The 24,099-nt window shown below is 34.4% G+C and overlaps 1 protein-coding gene across 1 annotated transcript in view; it reads right to left on the minus strand.

The window, feature by feature from the left end:
• Nucleotides 1–24,099, minus strand: part of LOC126965582 (disintegrin and metalloproteinase domain-containing protein 33) — a 358,284-nt gene that overhangs the window by 145,126 nt on the left and 189,059 nt on the right. Inside the window, exon 4 of the mRNA XM_050809220.1 lies at nucleotides 22,505–22,552. Coding sequence (XP_050665177.1) covers nucleotides 22,505–22,552 — 48 coding nt within the window. The remainder of the gene's footprint in view (nucleotides 1–22,504; nucleotides 22,553–24,099) is intronic.

Here is a 24,099-nt window from a genome sequence, read left to right on the forward strand (position 1 = left end):
ATTCTATGAAACGTGCATTGACAGTTTATAAATAGACGGCTATAATCTTGTAAAAAACGGAGATAGCCACAATCCACTACGTTTTAATCAAATGTTCGCTTTCAAACTTGGCCGGATTATACGACGTCGCAAATCGCATTTCTGTAATTACAGCTCTTTCAAACTTATGTCAAATGACTGCACGTTTCATACTAAACCATATTTCAATTTTTACTTAGGAAGTCCCGCCTCTTATTACGTAGTATTTACATCCTCTTTGCTAGTAAATATCAAGAATATATATTGAGTGATTTAGTTGGCTAGTCATAATAATTTTAAAATGTTCAAATCCCAGGCGCGTGCCATTTGTTTCATCAACAAATGAACAAACTAATTTACAAAGTGCCGTCTGTCGTAATATTTGAGTCTGTGGTACCGGGCTCACATTTGCTGTTACAAAACAAATGCCAATCTCGCAAAAGTGGACATATTATGTAGACGGAATCCTTTTTGTCCTTTCTTTATCAACGACTTATCTGGGGCGCGTATAATGTTTGTTCAGGCAAATAATTTTTAATGCCGATTGAATATTAAGTTTTCCAGAGTATTTATTATTCTCATGATATCTAATTGATTTCGTATATGTGTCGCAGGGAAATGATAATAACAGAGATTTGGTCAATTCCCTAAGAGATTTGATCAAATCACGGAGTATGTTTAAAGAACAACACGATTTTATCATTTCTCTAAACAAATCTAGTGATCTGATCAAATGCCAGTTCAGTGACAATGATGGACGCTACTAGAAGAACTTAGGAAAAGCGCGGGAAGAGAGCATCAAACTTGACCCCGTCACGGACAGGTTAGGTGGAATGGGATTCGTGGTTTTTTTTTTTTTAAATATCGGCTTCTACATGGCCTTCAGGGAAACTTTTGTCTGTTTTGAGGTGAGCTTACATTAATTTTATTTTCAAGAGACTGGTGCGTTACATTTTCATGGGAATGGGGGAGTGAGCCAGAGGACATCTCCCTCCCTACCCCTTCCCCTCTCACCCCCCTCCACCTGCGACACGATACTCAATTCTTACCAAATTATGTCCAAGTCTTACCAAATAAACCTTATAAATACCAAAGAAAATACTTCTTGGCATTTCACGGAGCCAAGTCTGGCATTTGGTCAAATCACTAGATTTATTTAGAGAAATGATAAAATCGTGTTGTTACTTTAACATCTTCCGAGGTTTGACCAAATATCTGTTTTTATCATATCCCTGCGACATATATAGCATTCTTCTCCAGAGATTTCAACAGGGTTCAATACGGAGTGCTTGTGTTTCATAAAAGTGGAACAAGGATCGTAGAAATCAGTGTAGATTTGGAAGATCACATAAGATAAGAATCACGACCATTATTTTCACGAAGCATCAATCTCTAAAGGTTGATGCATCCAATATAAGATAGTATATTTTTATACAGTTTATTCTTTATATTTTTTTTGAAATATTTGTTAACGTTATTTACCAGTGGGAGGTTTGCACAAAATTCCGGCTAGATTATGGTTACCACAACATTCAAATAATTAATAGCACTATAGTTGTGACCCAAGCCTACATCTAATTTCAACAAAATTCGTAAATGACTAAATTAGATTAGCATTGCCAAGATAATCACAACAAAATTCAACACATTCCCCAAATCCGAACACGGTTAACAGAATATACCTTGGTTAATAGAGTTTATCGTGAAACCTACTGACGCGGAGGAGCGACCAACTTTTATTGAATTACTGACCCTCGTCGTTCGTGAGTATCCCGCCATACTGGAAAGATATAGATTATCCTCGCCATGGTAACATTCAATCGAGAGATGCTTAATACTATAACAGAGTGTGAGCTGCATAACTACTTTCTATAATCTTTTATTTTGAGACCAGCTGGATATGTAGCTGATGGTAATTGATACTCCCTGCCCATTACAATGCTGTGCCGCTCAGGATTCTTAAAAAAACCCAAAAATTCTGAGCGGCACCACAATCGCGCTTCAGCTACCATCAGCGGAACGTCCTGTGAATTGTGCCCATAGCCGAATTTTAAGTGATATTTCGATCCAAGTTCGGAAAATATTGGCGAACATTTGCTCCCAGAGAATCTTGTAAACGATTTCCGCATCCTTGAAATCATTAGTTTAGTGCGGCGGCTTCTTTGGATTTCAAAAATGATTCCAAACTCGGTCCCTACTATCCCGAAAAAAGATATCAATATCGTTGAAAACTTGGTCGTGCTATCCGGACATACTACCAGAAACCTTGGGAACGATATCCGTATTCATTTAAAAGTATAATTATTTTAAGATAAAGAAGGTTCACTTTGTGAAACGCGAGGCTTAAAGGACGTTATCAATTTAGCAAAATGAATATTTTAACCTTATCTAATCTGCTAGATGCGCTGCCATCATGCATAATGTATGAGTCGTTGCATGAAACTCGAGACTTTTAATAAACATTGTTGTAGATTATGTTGAAACTATTATTGTTATTACAGAAAACAGGAAAACTATCGATGAACTACCAGACGTTTGTGTTTGAGCTTTACTATGCTATTTCTAATTAAGTTTCTGCTGTATATCTATTATTTCGGGCTTAAAATAAGACTTGCAACTAAATTACTTTAAATATATATTATAAAATCTTGAACTACGAGTACATAGTGACCATTTATTATAGGATCAGCAACAGCAGAACACGCGCGCTGGGGAGCAATACCTATGACTCAGCGCTGATATACGAATGTCACCAATCCTTGGAGCGAGTTGCCTCTTACAACTGGGTAACTTTGCATTGGATCCAGGATACAGTGGTTCGTTGGGAAATGATGCAGCGGATGAACTTGCAAGGCGGAGATCAGAGACTCAAGTGGCTAGGCCTTTAGCCAAATGCGTTTATACATACGCTTTTTCACCAACAGCCTACACAACACCCGATGTCTAAAGCTGAAGATAGTCGACAGCCAAACTGACACGTTGACTTAGTAGCCTAAATAGACATGACATCCAAATCATGGTCGGCACCCAAACGGGTCCCACATCACTAAACAAGCACCTTTTTTACAATTGGCGTAACGGACAGTCCTAAGTGCAGAGGCTGCCGATCCGAGGACGAAACGGTCACTCATATAATCCTGGAATGTGTAGGGGTAGCCAACCAACGGGAAAAAACCTTAGTAAATACGAGGTTGCTCCTAGAAGTCTGCGAACATTCCAGAAGTGTTTTGAACTTCTGGAATAAGCTGAGCTGGTTAGAATGACTGGCCAACACTGCATGCAAAATGGAACCAACTTAGTGGTCTAAGTGCGGATACAGGAGCCCCTTTACAAATACCAATACAACCGCAGAACAGCCATTAATAAAACCTATACCAGCGATACAAATCGTTTTAAGGATCAGGTTATAGGTATATTATTGTGCTGACGAGAAGCCAGAAGCTCTCAGCGAAGTCGGCTCGTAAAAAACCAAAGTTTTACGACTGTTTTGAAGTCCATAAAAGTTATTTTACTGCCAGCTACCTTCAATCACTGTTAAAGTTTTACACGTTTTTAATTTTTGTCGATTTCTAAGTACGTAGTTGTTAGTTTGTCAAACTCTACATTTTATTATGTATCGTAGTTGGATTGTAGTTGATAATTAAGAGGTAAAACTATCAATAACAAACAACACTTACCTCTCTACTCAACTACTTAATTTTGTTATCTGATATTTATCTGACATTTTGACGTTTGAAATTAATAATAATAATATTGACACACTCTTACACAAATTATCTTACCCCAAACTAGGCATAGATTGTACTATGGGTGCAAGACAACGATAAATTTAATACAATATAATTAATAAACATACATAAATACAAATAAACATCCATGACTCGGAAACAAATATTCATATTCATCATATAAATGATTGCACCTATCGGGATTCGAATCCGGGACCACTAGCTTAGTAGGCAGGGTCACTAACCATTGGGCTGTAAGGGTTGTCAATTGTTAAAAGAACATACACCTTAGAAGGATTGGTCTCCGCTGCGCAACACATAGATACCGCACTACCTAAGAACAATAGCTATTGTATTGCCGCTACTATTTGATGCTTGTGTGCGTGGTATCTTGACACTCAATGGCCTCTTGCAAATTTTGTAACATGTTATTTTACATTGAAATCAATTAAAAGTTTGATTAATCTAAGAAATAAACAATAATATATTTTAATTTATTCCTTCGTAAGCGTAATGTGTACATAAATTGGGTACAATGTCTTCGCATAGCGTTTGTAAGGAAAACTGTTAAAAGGTTTATTTTTTTATTCAAATCTTTGCCTTGACGTTAAATCCAATGAAAACAGTTTAAAGAGCTTAAAATGTTGAATAGTACATCCGAACAAAACTCCGAGCCGAGTCAATCACCACATTCGAACAAAGCCTTGTTCTAATCTGGGTCAGGACCACATCTCCAGCAAACCACTCACATAGTTTTCAACTTTCAAAAGTTCATTCAAACACCCAACAGATTCCCCAAATTCCAAACCGTCAATATTATTTCTATAAAAAGGTCAATCTTTAAAGTTAGGTTACATAACTTGGCTCACATTTTTCGCCCACGATGGAATGTTTGACCTCTGGGATTGTTTGGGTAAGTTTGCTCACGTTGTGAAGTCAAGATGTCGGAGGCATTTGAAGAGTCAATAAAAACTGAGGTTAGACACGATCCCTTTTTGATAATTTAGTTAAGGATCGCCCAAATAGTTTAAGCAAAAAACCAATAACATTAACAATAATTGATAATGTAATGTATGTTCATAGGCACATAAGTGAATTTGCTAGAAACTGTCATAACTGTTAACACCAGGAACTTACATAAACTTATGATGCCTACTACTCGGCTGAGTCGCGTTAGTAAGTCTTTTGTGAGGCGATGAATATGCTTTTACAACAAGATCCCACAAAATGTTCAAAACAAAAGTATTACGTTCTTCAAAAGAATTGTTAAAAAACGATGCCACTGATTGGGAATGGAGTGACCGCCCTCAGGCTATAAATAATAAGTTTAATTGTACAATATTACTTTGTAAACATATTTAACAATGAAAAAAAAGGCGTCACATCCTATTTTGAATAAAAATTAATTAAGTAAGAATTAGATCTCTCAAGCACAACATTAAGTCAATGCTCCCAACTTATCCTAAACGTTATAGTTTGATTACAAGGGGGTAATTAGTTTGCAGTAAACATACCCTTTAATCTAAAGGCATAAAGTTTGTGCTTAGACGCATATAAACCATTTTCCTTGCGGAATGATTTAGTACGGGACAGCTCCCGTCGACCCAATGTTTTTAATTAGTAAAAGAGGCCATATATCAAAACCTTCGTCCATTATTTTGCCGAGCAACGCAAAGAATGACTGGCAATATTTGACCGTAAGAAAATAGAATGTATACAAAATACAGTGTTAAAATAATAGTTAAAAAAAAACTAAAAAACACGCTTTATATAAAATTCAACTAAAAAAAAGAAATTAAATTTAAATTGAAAATAGTGTAAAAAAATATAAATTTTATTGTAAAAAAAAGCGTGGGTTGTAGAAGAATTATTATTTTAATAATATCTTAAAAAACACCCCACGCTTTTTTTACAATAAAATATATTTTTTTACACTATTTTCAATTTAAATTTATTTTCTATTTTTTAGTTGAATTTTATATAAAGCGTGCTTTTTAGTTTTTTTAACTATTATTTATTTTTCATTTTTTAGTCAAATTAGTGTAATGTCATCGGTCCTCGATAAATCTACAAAGTTTGAACGAAATCTAGCCGTTTAAAGTGGGTCAAAATCGCGCCCAAAGAAGTCGGTTACAAACATACAGGTGAAGCTAATAATAAACGTAGCATTATCAGTTACGATCCTGAAAAAATCAAACTAAATATTGTATAATACTAGTTTCTCACAACGCCCCTTCTGTGTTAAAGATTTAAAAATTAGTTTGCCAAAGAAGTTTCTCTTCTGATATGTGTACTTTATACGCAAGCAATTTTTTATTATTATTAAAAGAGGCAAATATTGCCTGAATCGCAGAAAGTCGAGCAACGACAGACATTTCATTAAAGTTCTTAATGCATTTACTCAAAGTTATATAGCCACAATTTAGTTCGATCGTGTAAGTATTGATAACAGCAAATCTATGTCATAGCACTAGACTGCATGTCAAAGCATTCCACTGTAATATAATAGAGGTCTCTATATTAAGCGCGCCTGCTCAAGGAGGTTAATACCACGCATCCCATTGATTTCCAATGACCTTCCCTTTGAATTAAAGAGACTGCCACTGACAAAAAATATAGTTTTTAAAGAAATAGAATATTCAATAATCATTTTTTATACAAGACTAGCCGTTTCCGCCCGGTCCACTGGGCGAATTTTTATAGGAAATAAACAAATGAAAGAACGTTGGAATTCGAAAAATAAAAAACCATCTAGGATAAATTTTGCATCGAATGGTGGTAGTTTCATGTCGATACGATCAGTGGTTTAGGCGTGATTGAGTCTCAAACAAATACCATTTTCATTATATTATATATAAATAAAGATAATAAAGATTAGCGGCCCTATATAGTAATAAAGTACCTATGAGTAAACGTTTGCGAGTGAAACCGCGGGTAATAGCTAGTAAAGTAATTGTAGTATTAATTCTGTAATATAATTGTAATAATATTTTAATAATTGCTTCAATAAGACACATATAATTTGGGTTACCATAAGAGATAAACTCACTTTTGTACTTTATATAATTATGTGAAAAAAAAATCTAAATGTTGAAAATACTTTCTGCTAAAATTCTTGCAGTATAAAAACAAGAAAACATAAGAATCTCTGCCAAGCGTTGGATAAAATGTTACCGCAAATGGAGAAAAGATATTTCCCCACTTAACCCTGTACGAGAGTATTAAAACAGCACTTTGTTTTGAGATAACATCCCAACATTTGCTCTCGGCCGTAATACTCCAGCACTTTCGTGGAAAAACGAGTGCGTACGTTCAAGTGATGACGTCACAGCCCTCGTGTTAGCTGTGATACAGTGCGCCCGGCGCGGGGTACGCGTTAGCGATACAGTATTGTACCATGTGCAACTTTCTGTGAGCTACATTCAATATTTATATTAAATACCGTGCATATATACATTATTTACTTGAAGATATTAATATTTACTAAGCTTTGGTATCATTGTATGTTAATTACACAGGATAAAAGGCATAAAGGCATAAAAGGCATTTATTTTCACAAAATTGATTCCTTTAGAATTCTTTTTGATGTAATTTCTAATAACTACTAGATACAACTATACTACTACCGCTTCGGAAACAAATGGCGCTCTGAGAGAGAAGACGCGGCGCAAGAAACTCTCCCAGCATTCTTTTTTTTTTGCGCTCTTTTCAATAAAAATATACAATATTGTACAGTCATTTCTATCGCTATAAAATAATCACAATCTAGTCCCAGGCTGTCCGATCATTTAGATATTCAGCAGTGGAGTAATAGGATCTACGACAGAGCCATTTTTTATAAAACATTTAAATTTATTTATAGATAATGCCTGAACAGTGGCTGGGACTGTATTATAGAAGTGTATACATTTACCCTTAAAGCTATTATGTATCTTATGAAGCCTTGTAGAATTAGTTACAAGCAATCCCTTATTTCTAGTGTTATAATAATGAAAATCACTATTAAGATTTGATTTGAAATCAAATTTGTAAGGTGCTAATGGTGTAATGAATGTTAACATTAGACTTTAATTATTATATTAATTGTGATTCCAGCCTGGCATAGCCGAATTGATTGTGCTACTCCTACCGAAACTGAATTAGGTTTATAAACGACATAATTTTCTATCGTATTTTCTTGTACTTAATAAAGTATTTGTTGCGTCCTACTATTTTCTGTTCTGTGGTTGCTTCATTAGATTTTCTCATTTTGAGAGAAAGAAAAAATAGTGAAATAGCAGCATATAACAGTTTCCTAATTTGTTTCGATTTTGAAATGTTATCTTTTTAATGTTATCAAAACCAGGCAGATCACTGACCTCAACGATATACCACTGGACTGGCGGCTATAAAAATGCTTTTATGCCTGTTCGATAGTTAGGCACTGTTGGTCATGTAACGAGAGCGGTACTAAAAATAGTGGACAACATAGATCGTGGGAAACTATTTACAAAAAAAATGTGTACGTTGATTCTTGAAGTATAAATAATACGGAAAACGAACGAAATTAATAATTAAAATGTAAAAATACTTCAGACTATTGTACGTTCCTTCGCAGCCATTTGTATTATCCGTCAAAACTAGTTCTCTGTACGCTCGCGAGTGGCGCTTCAAATAGGCACAAAAAATGAATGTCAAACATATGGAACAGCGAGTCCAGTGGTATTTATATAGGTCAGTCAGCCAGATAAAAATAGACAACCTAAGAGATTTTATTACATGTTTATACGTACTATATGTGAAAAGACTATACTCCGACATATTGTTATATATGAAAATACTAAAAAGAAAGGTTTACTTGATTTACTCATGTTTAGATATGGTTTGGGACTGTTAATTTTGATAACAAAATATGATAAATGTCTAAGTCCCCTAATCTTTTATTTAAAGGTCACACTCGCACGAAAAACTCACCGTGAATCGATAGCCAAGTGCTGCTATGTTCGACATAGCCTAGTTTCACAGTAGACATTTTATATATATGTCTACTGTGCTAGTGTCAAGAACCAGTGCCCATCCCATATTTTTTTTTGATTCATATTTTTACAAAGTAGCGGTAGATTCAATAAGAAAAAAAAATTGTTTGACATTCATAAGTATCATTTCGGTGAACTACATGAATAAAGTGATTTTGATTTGATTTGATCCATCCAGCCACTGCAAGATTGAACAGGAGTCTTCATGCCTTAACATGAAAAATAAGTCAATTCTGAAATGCCTAATCATATTATTTCCACCAATCTATATTTGCCTAATGCAGATAAAGTATATTTCACATTTCCTATCTAACAAAGTCTGAGCATTTTTTCGACTTTTTACTTGCATTTGTATAGTTCTTAGATGCTTAATACGACTAGATAAAGTCTTTTACTGTTAGACAACCGATAAGAACAGGCCAGGAATATTAGTTTAGTGTGCGTGACAAGCTACGTCTTACACTCGCGATTTGTATGACATTTTGTGTTAGTGTGCGTGAATTGCTCAAAATAGAGGTTAGTTTAAAAGTAATTTTTTTTCGACGTTTTCACAGCTGTCATAGTCTATCCCGACGCATAAATGATCGAAGGTGTGGTCAACCGGTCAATTTGCACGGGATGCCGGCTAGATTATGGGTACCACAGCGGCGCCTATTTCTGCCGTGAAGCAGTAATGCATTACTTTGTTTCGGTCTGAAGGGCGCCCTAGCTAGTGAAATTACTGAGCAAATGAGACTTAACATCTTATGTCTCAACGTGACGACGGTGAATTATTGGGTTTTTTTAATAATCTTGAGCTGCGCTGAATTGGGTAGGGCGTACCATCAACTGAATGTCCCGCTTGTATCGTCCGTTAATTTCATAAATAAAAAACTAAAACTCCAAAAGCTGACGTGGTTAGTTACCAGCGCATGTAATAATATTAAATGTGAAAGTCATGCTGAATAATTACCTCGTGAAAACTAGGCGAGAGGCAAAAAGTGGGTTGTTAAATTACAGCTCACAGCAGAAATTCAAAGTGTTTTCTAACAGAGTTAATACGCAGTTAATCTTTGCTCGTAGCGATCACGACTCGCACATAAATTCACACGACGACCCACCGATAAATCATAGTACGTCACACGTTGCCTCAGCTACAGTTGATGTTATAAGAAGGTTTTTCTAGTATTCTCGTGCCAGATTTTGGCGAGATAACACGTCCTAAAGATGCCTCGTATAAAGGCGAAACACGTGTCGAATTGTTTTAAAAACAAATATTGGCGGAATCAATACTCAAGAAAACATAAATCATTTGTATAATTATGGATTACCGCAACGTAACGCCTAATTCAATAAATTTTCTAGTATTCGTCGCTGTTGCATATTAGTATTTATTAATCGACTTTGAAAAGGAGGACGTTCTAAACTCAATCGGTATTTTTTTATGTATGTACACCGATTATTCTGAGATTTATGATCCGATTTCCGTGTTTCTTCTTTAGTTTGAGGCAGAATGTTTGCCATTTGGTCTCATAAAAAATTTTTTTTGTTTTCATTTTATGAACATTTTTTGAACAAAAATAGGCTTCAATATGCTTAAAATACTTTCAAAAAGCCCCAACATAAATCGTACTTGGTAAGCCTAGCCCCAACGGACTACCATTTGCCGCGATTTAGAAAATTATTACACGATAAAGATTTTCTTGTCAAGAAGTAAAACAAAAATCCTCCACAGAGTTTGTGGAGTCCGGGTAGCCAGATTTAAAAGAAAGAAAGAAAGGCAGAAAAAACGCGAGTACCTTTTAAGGTAGACTTCGATTAAATAGCTGTAATATGTTAAGCCCCTAATATATTCAATAAAACCTATTATATAAGTATTTACCAGTGGCAGTCTCCTTTGCACAGGATGCCGGCTAGATTATGGATACCACAACGGCGCCTATTTCTGCCGTGAAGCAGTAATGTGTAAGCATTACTGTGTTTTAGTCTGAAGGGCGCCGTAGCTAGTGTAATTGCTGGGCAAATGAGAATAAGCATCTTATGTCTCAACGTGATCAGCGCAATTGTAGTAGATACCGCTCAGAGTATTGGGTTTTTCAAGAATCCTGAGCGGCACTGCATTGTAATGGGCAGGGCGTATCAATTACCATCAGTTGAACGTCCTGCTGGTCTCGTCCCCGTTACGTCCCGAAGACGTTATTTTCGCTACAAGGCAAAACATGATGTACCAGAAACACGGATATCCTGTACATTTTTATGTCACTGTTAGGGGAAAGCTCGATAACCGTTTTCCTAATAATTGGATAGGTCCTGGAGGACCCATGACGCGTTCCGTGCGAGTGCTCTTACACTGAGCCAACCGTTCTAGTGACTTCACATACATAAATCTTGATATGTCTATTATTTTATTTTATTAATTTATTTAAATTGCATTACATGTGCCTTAGTTAATAAGCAAAATTGTAGTACTAAATAATTATCACATGCATCTCGTAAGGCATAGCAATGAACAACAGAGGGGCAGACATTCAAATATTCTTTTCCTCTAAGTATTCATTAATGTAATACTTAGTAACTTTTTTCAAAAAGTAACATTTTCAAAGAGCTTATGAAAAATCTTGTTCAACTGTACGTAATCCCAGAAAAACGTTCCAAACCACAATCATGTCGAAATTGAGTTAAGAACAAAAAACTGGTCACGTGATTCATATTTACGGACTGAGAAAAAATGGCAGACCTACTGTCACTCTTTAAATGACATCATAACTTGGTAGCCCAACCCACATGTATGAAATACACTAATATTATTTTATTAAACTTTAAACACGAATTCCTTAAATGTGATGTGCATGGCTTGGAACGTTTTTCAGGAATTACGTCCAACTATAGTTGAAACAGTTTGAGCTGTTGCGCCAAATGAACACTAACAAGTAAGCTACACTTATTAACTTGTGAGAAGTGCAAGCTGCTATAAAAATATTATGATAAATGAAAATAGAATCGCGCTGGACGCAGCAGGTGGTGGCCAGACGAATTGTTACAATGAGAGATGACAGACAATTATATTGTAGAGCGATTTAATATTTCATTTTGTAACTTAGCATTTAAAATTTATTTAGGTAGAAGAATAGAATTAACATAGAGTTTGATATATTATATTATATCTTCACGTATCCGGTAGCATGTTTTTATATTAATTATTTAACGTCTACCAGTGGAAGGCTCCTTTGCACAGGATGCCGGCTAGATTAAGGATACCACAACGGCGCCTATTTCGGCCGTGAAGCAATACTGTGTAAACATTACTGTGTTTCGGTCTGAAGGGCGCCGTAGCTAGTGTAATTACTGGACAAATGAGAATTAACATCTTATGTCTCAAGGTGACGAGCGCAATTGAAGTGCAGCTCAGAATTTTTGGGCTATTCAAGAATTCTGAGCAGCACTGCATTATCACCAGCTGAACGTCCTGCTCGTCTCGTCCGGTATTTTCATAAAAAAAATGTAATTTATTTTTAACAATAATTAATTTTATTTATTATTTTAATTATCGATCAGGTATTACGATTTCAACAAGCGATGATATCAGGTCTAAGTTTGATAAATAGTACAAAATTGTAGTTAGCTTTAATGGTATGTTTTCATAATAGTACATTTTGTCTCTTTCCTTGCTTTTTAAAGAATATTTCTTCAAGATGGCGCTGTAAAATATATTCTGAATTGTATCGGATTACATTCTAATAAAAGATCTTGAATGGTTCAAAGTTGTCGAGATGACAAATAATTTATATTATTTTAATATGTCTATTATATATTACATACTATTTATAAAACTGCTATACTATTTACAATACTATAATTACATTAAAATAAAACTATCATTACGAGGAAGCGTACCAAGAATACTGGCAGCATTTCCGCGTTGGATAGCTAGGCTGATCCATTGACCGAAATAGCTGCAAGAGTGATTATTTATTATATAATATAATTAAAAGACTTCAAAAAGGAGGAGATTCTCAATTTGATCGATATTTTTTTATTTATGTACACCGATTACTCTGATATTTATGATCCAATTTACGTCATCCTTCTTTAGTTCGATGCGAAACAGATGCCATTTGGTCCGATAAAATAGATTGAAATAAAGAAAAGCGGGTACATTTAAAAGTAGACTTGGATTAAATAGCTGTAATAATATGTTAAGCCCCCTAATAACCTCCTCGAAGACATTTTCACTACAAGGCAAAACATGATGCCCTGCACATTCATGATAAAAAATGACACGTGAAAATTTTCTTTTGTGAATTACACCACAATTATTGCCAAACTATTGTGAGGTGAGTATTGCTCTTGGTCATATATAGCTAATAATAAATGAGAGTATTGAATATAAGATGGATCCCGACGAAACGGACAGATATCGGGAGATGTCAACAATAACACAGAAGGGACAGGACAGGTGCGACGGCCGCGTGCTTCACGAAACTCAACCAAGTGTTATCGTCTGCTCCACCGGACTTATTAGATACTCGTTCCTGCATACATTCGCTCCGATCCACTATTTTATTATAAGAATTCTGTTTTTGTGCTTATCGAACTGTGAAACTACAGCGCTGGCGGGTTTCTCGATGTCTTGTACGTATTGTGTTGGAACTCAATCTACCTACAAATTCAAATACAAATATTTTTTATGAAAATAGGATTCAAAATCACTTATTGAACTTCATAAAACTACCACCCATTCAAAATAGACTGCCTCAGACCTGAGAAGTACGGGCGCAAACAACTCAGATGGCTTTAATAAAAATATGGATTACAATGTAATATCAGACAATAAACATTTATAATTAAAGAGCCCGAGGGTGTCCGCTTAAATCATTTATGTTATAATAACCATTCTTTTTTTCCTTAACACATTTTTTCTCCGATTTTGTCGTCAAAGCATATACAACGCCCCAAAAAAGACTTACTAACTCGAATTAGCCGAGTAGTAGGTTTGTTCCTCGTGTAACACATGTATCTTCATCTTAAACGAGTTACGTCATACGGCCGTGACGTCACAACTTGTATTCAAAAGATATTGTTATTGCAATTTGTACACCTTATTAAGGAACTACACGGGTTATTAAGATATTTAAAATTTATTATACGTCTCATAACAATCTCATACCGAATAATATTTAAAATTATTATTGAGATGTTTTTTTCTTAGCACTAATTGTGATAATGTATCGTCTTCGAAAAGGAACATAAATATTATTAGTTCTTTCATTAAATAATGAGTTTTTGTTCCTGCCCAGTTACCAAAATAATTTACATAATCATAAGAGTGTATCACAAAGTGTTTTTATCCAAAACTCGGTGAAACGTGTTATATTAGACACTGTAATGACTCCCTTGAATTATTGGTCGGGGGAGATTATGAAATAATTAGATACGTAACTCATACATTTGCAATCAAATATATCAGTTAATAAATTCGAAAAATACTGACTTCAAACATGGGTAAAATACAATACAATTATAAGCTTAAAATAATAAATTTCAAACGATAACATTGTTAAAGTGAAAACTTCTTCTGCGGCGTTGAGCACTTTTCTTGGGATGGGTATAAAATGTTAAGCTCGCGTCAGGACACGTGACCTTATCAAAAATTCGTAAGACAGTCGTTGAAATTATGGATGAAAGTTGATTTTTCTGAGAGATAAACTTTTTAATGTAAATTAATTGTACTAGTTCTGAAGTGTTAAATTTTTTATGTAACATAAATTGTCATTTTTGTGTACTTGTGCAATAAATGAATTTTGTATGTAACCACATGAATGCTAGTATTTTTATGCTGATAAATAAAACAATTCGTTCGAAATTATTCTCTAACCATTCCAAAATATTCAAAAATGCACAACGTTAATATTCAAGTTTTCACTTCTGCCGGCACTCCCGTATTTTTTTTTAATCGTTCCACAAACAGCGGAGATAGACGGCGGCGCACATTCGAATTGAGAATATTCTAGTCGGTTCAAAGTTAAAACCAATTAATTGTTCATAAATTAGTCGCGCAGTTTTGTTGACAGTGTAAACTTCACTATAATGCAAATCAAAGTATCCAACGCACGTCCCGTTTGCTCTAATTTTAGTTCTGCAATCCCGTCGTCCAACTGTTTATATATGCCAAAATTGAATTCCTGTCCTAACGGTAACATTAGCAGCTAGTTTAGCATAATATAGACAAAGGCATGTTTCGGAGGCAATAGATTATCATTACTAAGAATAATATTATGTTATTTATAATAGGAATTAAAATAAAACCTCTTTGGTGTTATATTTCAGAGTGAAACTGTGATCAGATCAAGGATAAAACAGTCGAGACAAAAGATTGTATTATTTAAGTTTTAACTGATCATTTATAGGACTTTAATTAAAAGTACAGTAAATCGAAAATTAGAGTAATTTTTATACGCTTTATATTAGCTTCACCTGTATGTTTGTAACCGACTTCTTTGGGCGCGATTTTGACCCACTTTAAACGGCTACATTTCGTTCAAACTTTGTAGATTTATCGAGGAGTGATGACATTACACTAATTTGATAAAATTATTCAATTTTTCAATTTGCAAACTATGATTTTTGTTAATTCAGGTATATAATTTTCATCTATGGTCGATAAGGCAGGAATTGATGTTAAAGTACTTAATAGTTTTAAAAATACGCTTTTATAGAAAATTTTACTAAAAAATGAAAAATAAATAATAGTTAAAAAAAACTAAAAAGAACGCTTTATATAAAATTCAACTAAAAAATAGAAAATAAATTTAAATTGAAAATTGTGTAAAAAAATATATTTTATTGTAAAAAAAAGCGTGGGGTGCTTTTTAAGATATTATTAAAATAATAAATCTTCTACACCCTACGCTTTTTTTTACAATAAAATATATTTTTTTTTACACTATTTTCAATTTAAATTTATTTTCTATTTTTTAGTTGAATTTTATATAAAGCGTTCTTTTTAGTTTTTTTTAACTATTATTTATTTTTCATTTTTTAGTAAAGCGTGCTTTTTAGTTTTTTTTTTTTTAACTATTATTTTTGAATACGAATTTCACCGTGTAAGCATCGTGGTGAAAACAACAGACAAAGTATTTTTAGGATACCCTAACAAAAATAAATTTTTGATTTTTTCAGAAAAACAATTTCATACCTTAAACCCCTATCATTAAAAGATATTCAGTATGCAGTTAGTACTAAGGGAGGCGACACTTCAATCGTCGATTTACCAGCTGTTCGTTCCTACTACGTAGTTGATCAGAATTGTTCGCTATCACAACTCACATAAGTTGTAGGTGTCTCGACAAATGGATTTACTTTATCGTCACTAAATTGTTTCCATTTGATCACGAAGGAGCGCGCTGGGTGTCAAGGTGATATGTGACCGCGGTTACTCATTTTTCATTGTTCGACGGTTAATTCTTGTAGTGGAGCGAAAGTTCCAAACTGAACCTATTCACTATGATATATTTTGGATCTGCATGGCTGATACCATTTTTTGTATCTCGAAGGTATCTGCATATAATTTATAGTAGTGTCGGAAATCTAATACTGAACCGATTTTGATAAAATTTGGTACAGCGATAAACTAGAGCTTGGGAAAGAACATAGGCTACATTTCATCCCGGGAAAATCTAGGGAACCGCGGGATTTGTGAATAACTGTAATTCACGTCGATGAGCTACAACTATACCAATAGTAGGTTTAGTTTTCCATAGCAATCTTCCTCGAAATAAGATTCATTTCATATGTTGGGAACGGGAGCGAAAATGGGAATCAGAACTGGAGGGATAGGGGAACATGCGATAATCTTCAATACAATACTTGCATATTATTTTTAAAAACCCTTTAGTAAATTTATAAATATATACTGGGTTTCAAGTTGATGCTGCGTTTACCAATTTGGATCTGGGAATTGGGTTCTTGGTACAGAGTCAAAGTACTCTCTTGTTTTTTAATTCTTTTGTGATTGACTTTATATAACATTTTATATTATAATACAGAATATGTCTGGTGGTATTCACATATCATATTAAGATGTTTCAGGTTTCCGTTTGCCAATATATGATTGAAAACGAATAATATTAGCAAAAAGGGAGATTCTGAATCAACCGTATGCCAAGTTAATAACACCGTAATTGCATTCCCCTTTAAAACTAAAAAAAAATATCATAAATCTCCAGGGAATTGAATTTGGAACACAATGGCGACCAGTCTTTAACTCCAATGGTAACCATGGTGTTGTTAAGAGGCTTAATCACCTTCAGACGAAAGCCGTTTGACTCGTTTTTTTTTAAATAAGACTCAGTCACTCCTTGATAACTAACACCCTACCAAATAACTACTGAAGCCGGATAGAACCAACAGTACATTGCGAACTAATTGAAAAGCTTCGATACAGGTTGGAACGGAAACATATTTTGTTTGCGCTTGATGATGATGATGAAATTTAAATGATGCTCGATAGTATTTTTTTTAAATTGAATAGGAGGACAAACGAGCGTACGGGTCACCTGGTGTTAAGTGATCACCCCCGCCCACATTCTCTTGCAACACCAGAGGAATCACAAGAGCGTTGCTGGCCTTTAAGGAAGGTGTACGCGCTTTTTTTGAAGGTACCCATGTCGTATTGTCCCGGTAACACCGCACAAGGAAGCTCATTCCATGGCGTTGTAGTACGCCGAAGAAAGCTCCTTGAAAACCGCACTGTGGAGGACCGCCACACATCCAGATGGTGGGGATGATATCCTAACTTGTGCCGTGTGGTGCGAAGGTGGAATTCGGTGGCAGGAAAATCAGGTTAAACAGCTCTTTGGAACACTCCCTGTGATAAATGCACGTAGTAAATATTTTCTTGTCATCAAACAAAACTTTCGTTTTATTTCCCTTTGCATACCGTTTCAGAAGTATTAAAATAACCATACCAGAACTTTTTAAATTTTCGGTAAAATAAGCTCCAAGAACTAAGTAATTTTTTTTGTGTTCTAGGTACTGTATTTATTTCCCAAGATTGCTTTGTTAACGAATTTATATAGTACATTGGATTTGACCTTACAGTAATTAAAAAGCACGTCTCTGTCTCGATATAAGCGGAGCTTGAGACTCGTCTGTGTCAATTAATAAAACTACACCAGCGGGAGGCTCCTTTGCACAGAATTCCGGCTAGATTATGGGTATCACAACGGCGCCTATTTCTGCCGTGAATCAGTAATGTGTAAGCATTATAGTGTTTCGGTCTGAAGGGCGCCGTAGCCAGTGAAATTACTGGGCAAACGAGACTTAACATCTTATGTCTCAAAGTGAGGAGCGCAATTGTAGTACCGCTCAGAATTCTTGGGCTTTTCAAGAATCCTTAGCGGCACTGTATTGTAATCGGCAGAGCGTATCAATTACCATCAGCAGAACGTCCCGCTCGTCTCGTCCCGTATTTTCATAAAACAAACCCTCACTTGCTTCCAGTAACATTATAAGAAATCAAGAAATCTTTAAGTTTATTTTAGAAAAAATGATATGCACAGACATACATTAAACTCTTTGTGTACATTGCCAAATATATCGAGTATATCTCTCACATTAGTGTATTATAAAGCCAACGCTCACGAGCTAACTATCTGGACTGGGAATCACACGTGACGCTCTCGGACGCAGTACTGTCTTGTTGGATCATTCACGAGATAAGTTTCCTTATTAAAAGTTTATCGCTCTGTCACCCAGTGACTTGTCGATAATAGAGTTTACCTGATCTCGTTCTAAATTCTAATTTTACTTTACTTATTGGTGCGCAAACGGAGATTTTAGCTTTAATTGGCTTAGAAATTGCCCCAGATTCAGTTAACAATTCGTAGTGATTATTCACGAGTTAACCTGGATAGCAAAATTCGTTATGTCTTCATAAATGTTAAATAGGCATTTTATATTGAAGTTGTAAATATAATGTATTTTCTTTTATTAAAATTTAAATGCGGCGGGTGGAAGCATGTGTAAGCATGACTGCTTGTTTTATTACGACAGATTTTGTTAATATCATTGTTGTTAAGGCGAAGAGTAAGCAGAAAACACGCAAACAAGGTGTTTTTAGATAATTTTTTGTGATGAAAATATAGCATTTGGAGCTATAAACACTACTTTATCCCGTTACACATACCCTTAAGTCTTACTTGTAGGTTGCTAATGCGTGCTGTTAGTTAAACTTAACACTCCAGAGCTCGTATTATGAACTACCAGTTTTGTTTGCCGTTAAACAAGTTTTTTCTCGGAATGATGCATTTGTTTAGTATACTGATCTCATAAAAGTTGTTCTTATAGCTTTTACTTTTTTGTGTTGGTACATTTATTAAGATTAGTAATCAATAATGAGGATTGTAAGCAATTAAACTGTTTGCGCCTGTTAAAATGTTAAATTTTCGACGCAAGAATTTTGAAAATATTGGCTTTGTTACATAGGAGCCGTGAACTCATATCGCTCAAGGTCGCCGGCATTTGGTGTCGCCTTAATATTGTAAGAGACAGTCATCAGAATTTAGCTACTGCACGGATTGACTTTGATCTGTCAATGTGTGTAGTGTATTTTCTTTTTATCAAAATTTAAATACGCGGCGGGTGTATCTGTTAGCATAGTCATGCTTGGATTAGGCCGACGGATTGGTGAATATATATCTATACATATACTAATATTATAAAGAGGAAAGATTTGATTGTTTGTTTGTTTGCATTGAATAGGCTCGGTAACTATTGAACCGATTTGAATAATTAACTGTTAGGAAGCTACATTATCCCCGAGTGTTATTGAAAATGTAATATAGCCTATATTACATTTTCAAAAAATTAGGAATCCGTACGGGAACGTACCGTAGGGATACGTACGCGAACGACGTCGCGGGGTATCAGCTATATTGTATATATATATGTATAGATTGATTCATATTAATTAATATTTAAACCTTTAAAAGTATTGTATTGAAATATTTACGATCCTAATAAATCTAAAAAATATTTACAAAAAGAAGAAATAAACCTGTTCAAAAGTATTCTATAACTAAGTCACTTTGATATAAAAGAAGAGCGCTGCATTATAAATGATCACTTGGAAATAAGTTTTCACATCTCGTAACTGTAAGTAACATAAAGTTGAGATATATAAACTTTGTTAGTACTGGGTGGTGGTCACGAGTGCGGACACTCCTTCTGGATCGGTTTGTGTGGTGGTGAACATCGACTTACAACGATGCACTATTTGAGTTTTGAGTTTGTTTCTTGCATGACTTTACATATTATATTGTAATTGAAATAGTTTGTAAAACGATGAAAATATAGATCTTGATTTCAAAGAGTGGCAATGAGTTTTTTGCTACTTCTTCTCATTAGCTCACCCCTTTACGAAATAGCAGCAGATTCAATAAGAAATAATTTTTTTTTTGACATTGATATGTGTCATTTCCGTAACATACCTGAATAAAGTGATTTTGATTTGATTTGAACACATACAAACACAATGTTTTTATTTTAAACTAGCAACATTTTTTTGTTTTGTCATCAATGATCTCCGCAGCACAAGCGATTACAGATTTTTTTTCACACCTTGGGTTATATTATTGCATTTTATTAGTGAGTCCTATTTTTTAAATGTAATAATCCTATGAGTGACACAGTGAAGACGCAGCTTTCTAATGTTGAAAGAGTTTTTGAAAACGGTCCAGTAGTTTACGTGTGACACATTACAAACATACATACAAAAACACAAATGTTTCCTCTTTATAATACTAGTTCAGATTTTGTTCGTAGAGAGTTGGAATTTTTGAAGTTATAGGTACTTCTTTACGCGCGTTATGAAAATATCATGAGAGTGAAAATTTAAGACTTTAAAACACAAAAGTAACAGGTTGAAGTTGGTTGCTAAATTTTTCTGACGTTTGCGTTATTCGTTATTTTTTTTTGGTTTCTTCATCCATTATTAGGACAGGCAAAGGTCTAAGCCCATAAATCTGTATTCATTATTTAATAATTAACTGTCAAAGCCATTGTAGCAAGATTTTTACAACATTGCTCTTTCTAAAAACGTAGAATAGCACGAGGAATAAATAAATCATTTTAATGATTGATATTATATTGTAATCCACATTTTATATTAAAAAAAAGCCCGCTGAGTTTCTTACGCCCATTCTTCTCAGGTCTGAGGCAGTCTCTTTTGAATGGGTGGTAGTTTTTGACGTTCAATAAGTGATTTTAAATCCTATTTTGAATAAAAATATTTGAATTTGAATGATTTTTGATTCGTTAGGCTTAGAAGTATAACTTATTGCGTGCATACATAAGTACACACACTCACACACTTTTTTCATCAATTTGTCGTTCGTTCTACACGACAATTTACGTGTTTAGAGAATCAGAGCGGTGATCATTGGTTCCTCGCAGCGGGCAACACTCGAGATGGGAGACTACACGCTTTGTTCAATCAACAATGAGTAAGTATAACAGGGTTTATTAGAATCCCGGACTCCCCTCAATCTTAATTATAGCCCGGGATGATCTGCCAGCGCCTTGTAATTATTTCTCCCGGCCCCTTGCCCCCTGTTCCCCAAGGAAAAAAGCCGGGAAAATTCAACCAACGACATGATAATAATATTTACGTTAAGAAATTTGCAAGATGTTAACGTTGTTATTGCAAGAATTACCTTTGTATTGGTGTTAAAATTAAGAGAATATTTTTCAGTAATTTTATAGTTAAAGCCATCAGATGGCAGAATCAAATTAATTAACAGTTGAAATGACAAATGGCACAAATTATTTACAACCAGCTCAGCGGTAGTTTTCAACACTCCGAACTCTTCACGTCTACAGTGATTAATCGATATCAATTATTGGTACGTGATGACGGTTTCCAAAATTATTATAAAGGTATTAAAATTATTATAAAGGTATTTACGTTCCTTTAGTTTTAGTAGTAAACCAGGTGCAAAATAACAGGTTGCAACTCTGGGAGTGCGGGTAGAAGTGAAAACCTGAACATAAACGTTGTGCATTTTTGAATATTTTGGAATGGTTAGGGAATAATTTCACACGACTTGCTTTATTTATCAGTTTAAAAGTACTAGCATTTATGTGGTAAATACAATATTCATGTATTGCGCTATCGTGCACAAAAATGGCAATTTATATTATATAATTCAATTTAGAAATTATATGTTTGTTATTATATTATATATAGTTTATAATTGTCCCTCCATTTTCGATCAGTTCACGTGTCCTGACGTGAGTTTAACATTTTATACCCATCTCAAGAAGTGTGCTCAACGCCGCTAAAGAAAATTTGTTAAATCACCACTTTGCCTAGATGAAACTCTGCTCTTTTAAGCTAAGGATTCTTGTATCACAGATTGTTTGTATATTATGTATAATGAATATGTTTCCAACAAATATATTTGATTTGTATTTGGGGCTACATTTAAGTATTACAAGAAATATAGTAATACCCAGCTCCTATAATGCAGCCTTTCCATTTTGCTTGTTTGGAGATAAATAATTTGTGCATCAGCAAAGAAATTACAGCATTTTATTTTGTCTTTGCAAACGGTGTCAATAATCTTGATTTAAAACAATATTAATTTAATATTATTGTTAGAACAATTTCAACTTAAAGTATATTGTTTATATATTACTATTATTTACTTAACAGTAAGATCATTAATTATTAAGTGGTTTAATATTTAAATACGAAATACTTACTCTTGATCGAGGTCTGCTGACTCCCTGGAACTCCGATCCGTAGCGACCCTGGAAATAAAGCCAATTTTAATACTTGACGAATGTCATTTTCTATATTCTGAGTGTCATTGAGTTAAGGAGTGATTAGTTAGAGTACAAGAGAAAGTGAACAATTATTTTATTCAGAGGATTCTTCAAAACCGAGTGGTGAGTCAATTTCAAATAAATTAAGCTTTTTGTAAAAATTTATAACAATTCGTTAAAGAAGTACATCAGTAACAGAGATAGTCTCAGAGGGAGGCTCCTTTGCACAGATAGCTGGCTAGATTATGGATACCACAACGGCGCCACAATGGCGGCACAATGGATACGCGCCTATTTCTGCCGTGAAGCAGTAAAGTGTAAGCATTATTGTGTTTCGGAGACTTAACTTCTGATGTCTCAAGGTGACGAGCGCAATTGTAGATCCGATCAGTTTTTTTTTGATTTTCGAGATACACCTATAGGTGTATCGAAGGTACGTTCGGAAATGATCAACGCCTTAACATAAAAAAATCCATTCCAAATTTGAATACAAAGAAAAAAAAAATTAAGAAGTTTTAAGCTGTTACAACGTATCTTGGAAGACTCGTTATTTAATGTAACTATGAAAATGGTAGTTAATTTTACGCTGTAACTACCAATTGTTTATGTCAATCGGGATTTAATCAACGGGCAATGTATTGCATGGAAAGTGGCTCCGTAACCGCATTAATATTGCTTTTATAGTCCTAGTTTCTCGGTTTAGCAGCGACAGCCTGCATTGAGTATTGAACATACGGACGTGATGTGAATGCAGGCCTTGTTTGTCTGCCACCTGTGCTGTGGCTTATGTATCACACACCGTGTGTGTGCCACATGCGTTTGAGCTTCTGTTCTCATATTTAAATAATAGAATTTAGAAGGTCGTTGTGAATGGCACGAGATCTCCTGGGACTTTGATCTCAATATATTCTCGATAATGTTCTAAAAGTTCATAAACACATTAAGAAATTTACTAGAAACTGCGACAATCATAATGTTAAAAACTAAGAACAAACATAAACTTGTAAAAATAAAAACTACTCGGTTAAGTCGAGTTAGCTTTTTGTGGGCGATGCATATGCTTGTACTAAAAGTTCCCAGAAAATATAGAAAGTAACTGTTAATTAAATAGTTATTATAACATAAATGGTTCAAACAGGAATGGCCGCCTTCAGGCCATAAAATATTAAATTTTACTGTACGATATTAGATTGTTACCATATTTTTATGAAAACGAAAGCCCACTAACGGCCGTTTTCAATAACCTATCTATCCTTAGTTTAACTTACTAGAGGTAGACAAATCTAAGCTTTTACGCTTACTTACATTTTAATAAACTATCGACTTAAAGCATTGGACTATAACTATATTGGACAAAATATGTATAAATAAGATCTTGTCATTAAACGGTACCAGCAATATGTATCGGTAACTAGAGATACGTTATTGAAAACGGCCGTTTTAGTTTCTTTCGACCGTTCTGCTCAGGTCTGAGGCACACTATTTCAAATGCGTGGTAGGTTTTGACGTTCAATATTATTATTATTGGGAGA

This window comes from Leptidea sinapis, chromosome 1 (genome assembly GCF_905404315.1).
Source record: "Leptidea sinapis chromosome 1, ilLepSina1.1, whole genome shotgun sequence".
NCBI lineage: Eukaryota > Metazoa > Arthropoda > Insecta > Lepidoptera > Pieridae > Leptidea > Leptidea sinapis.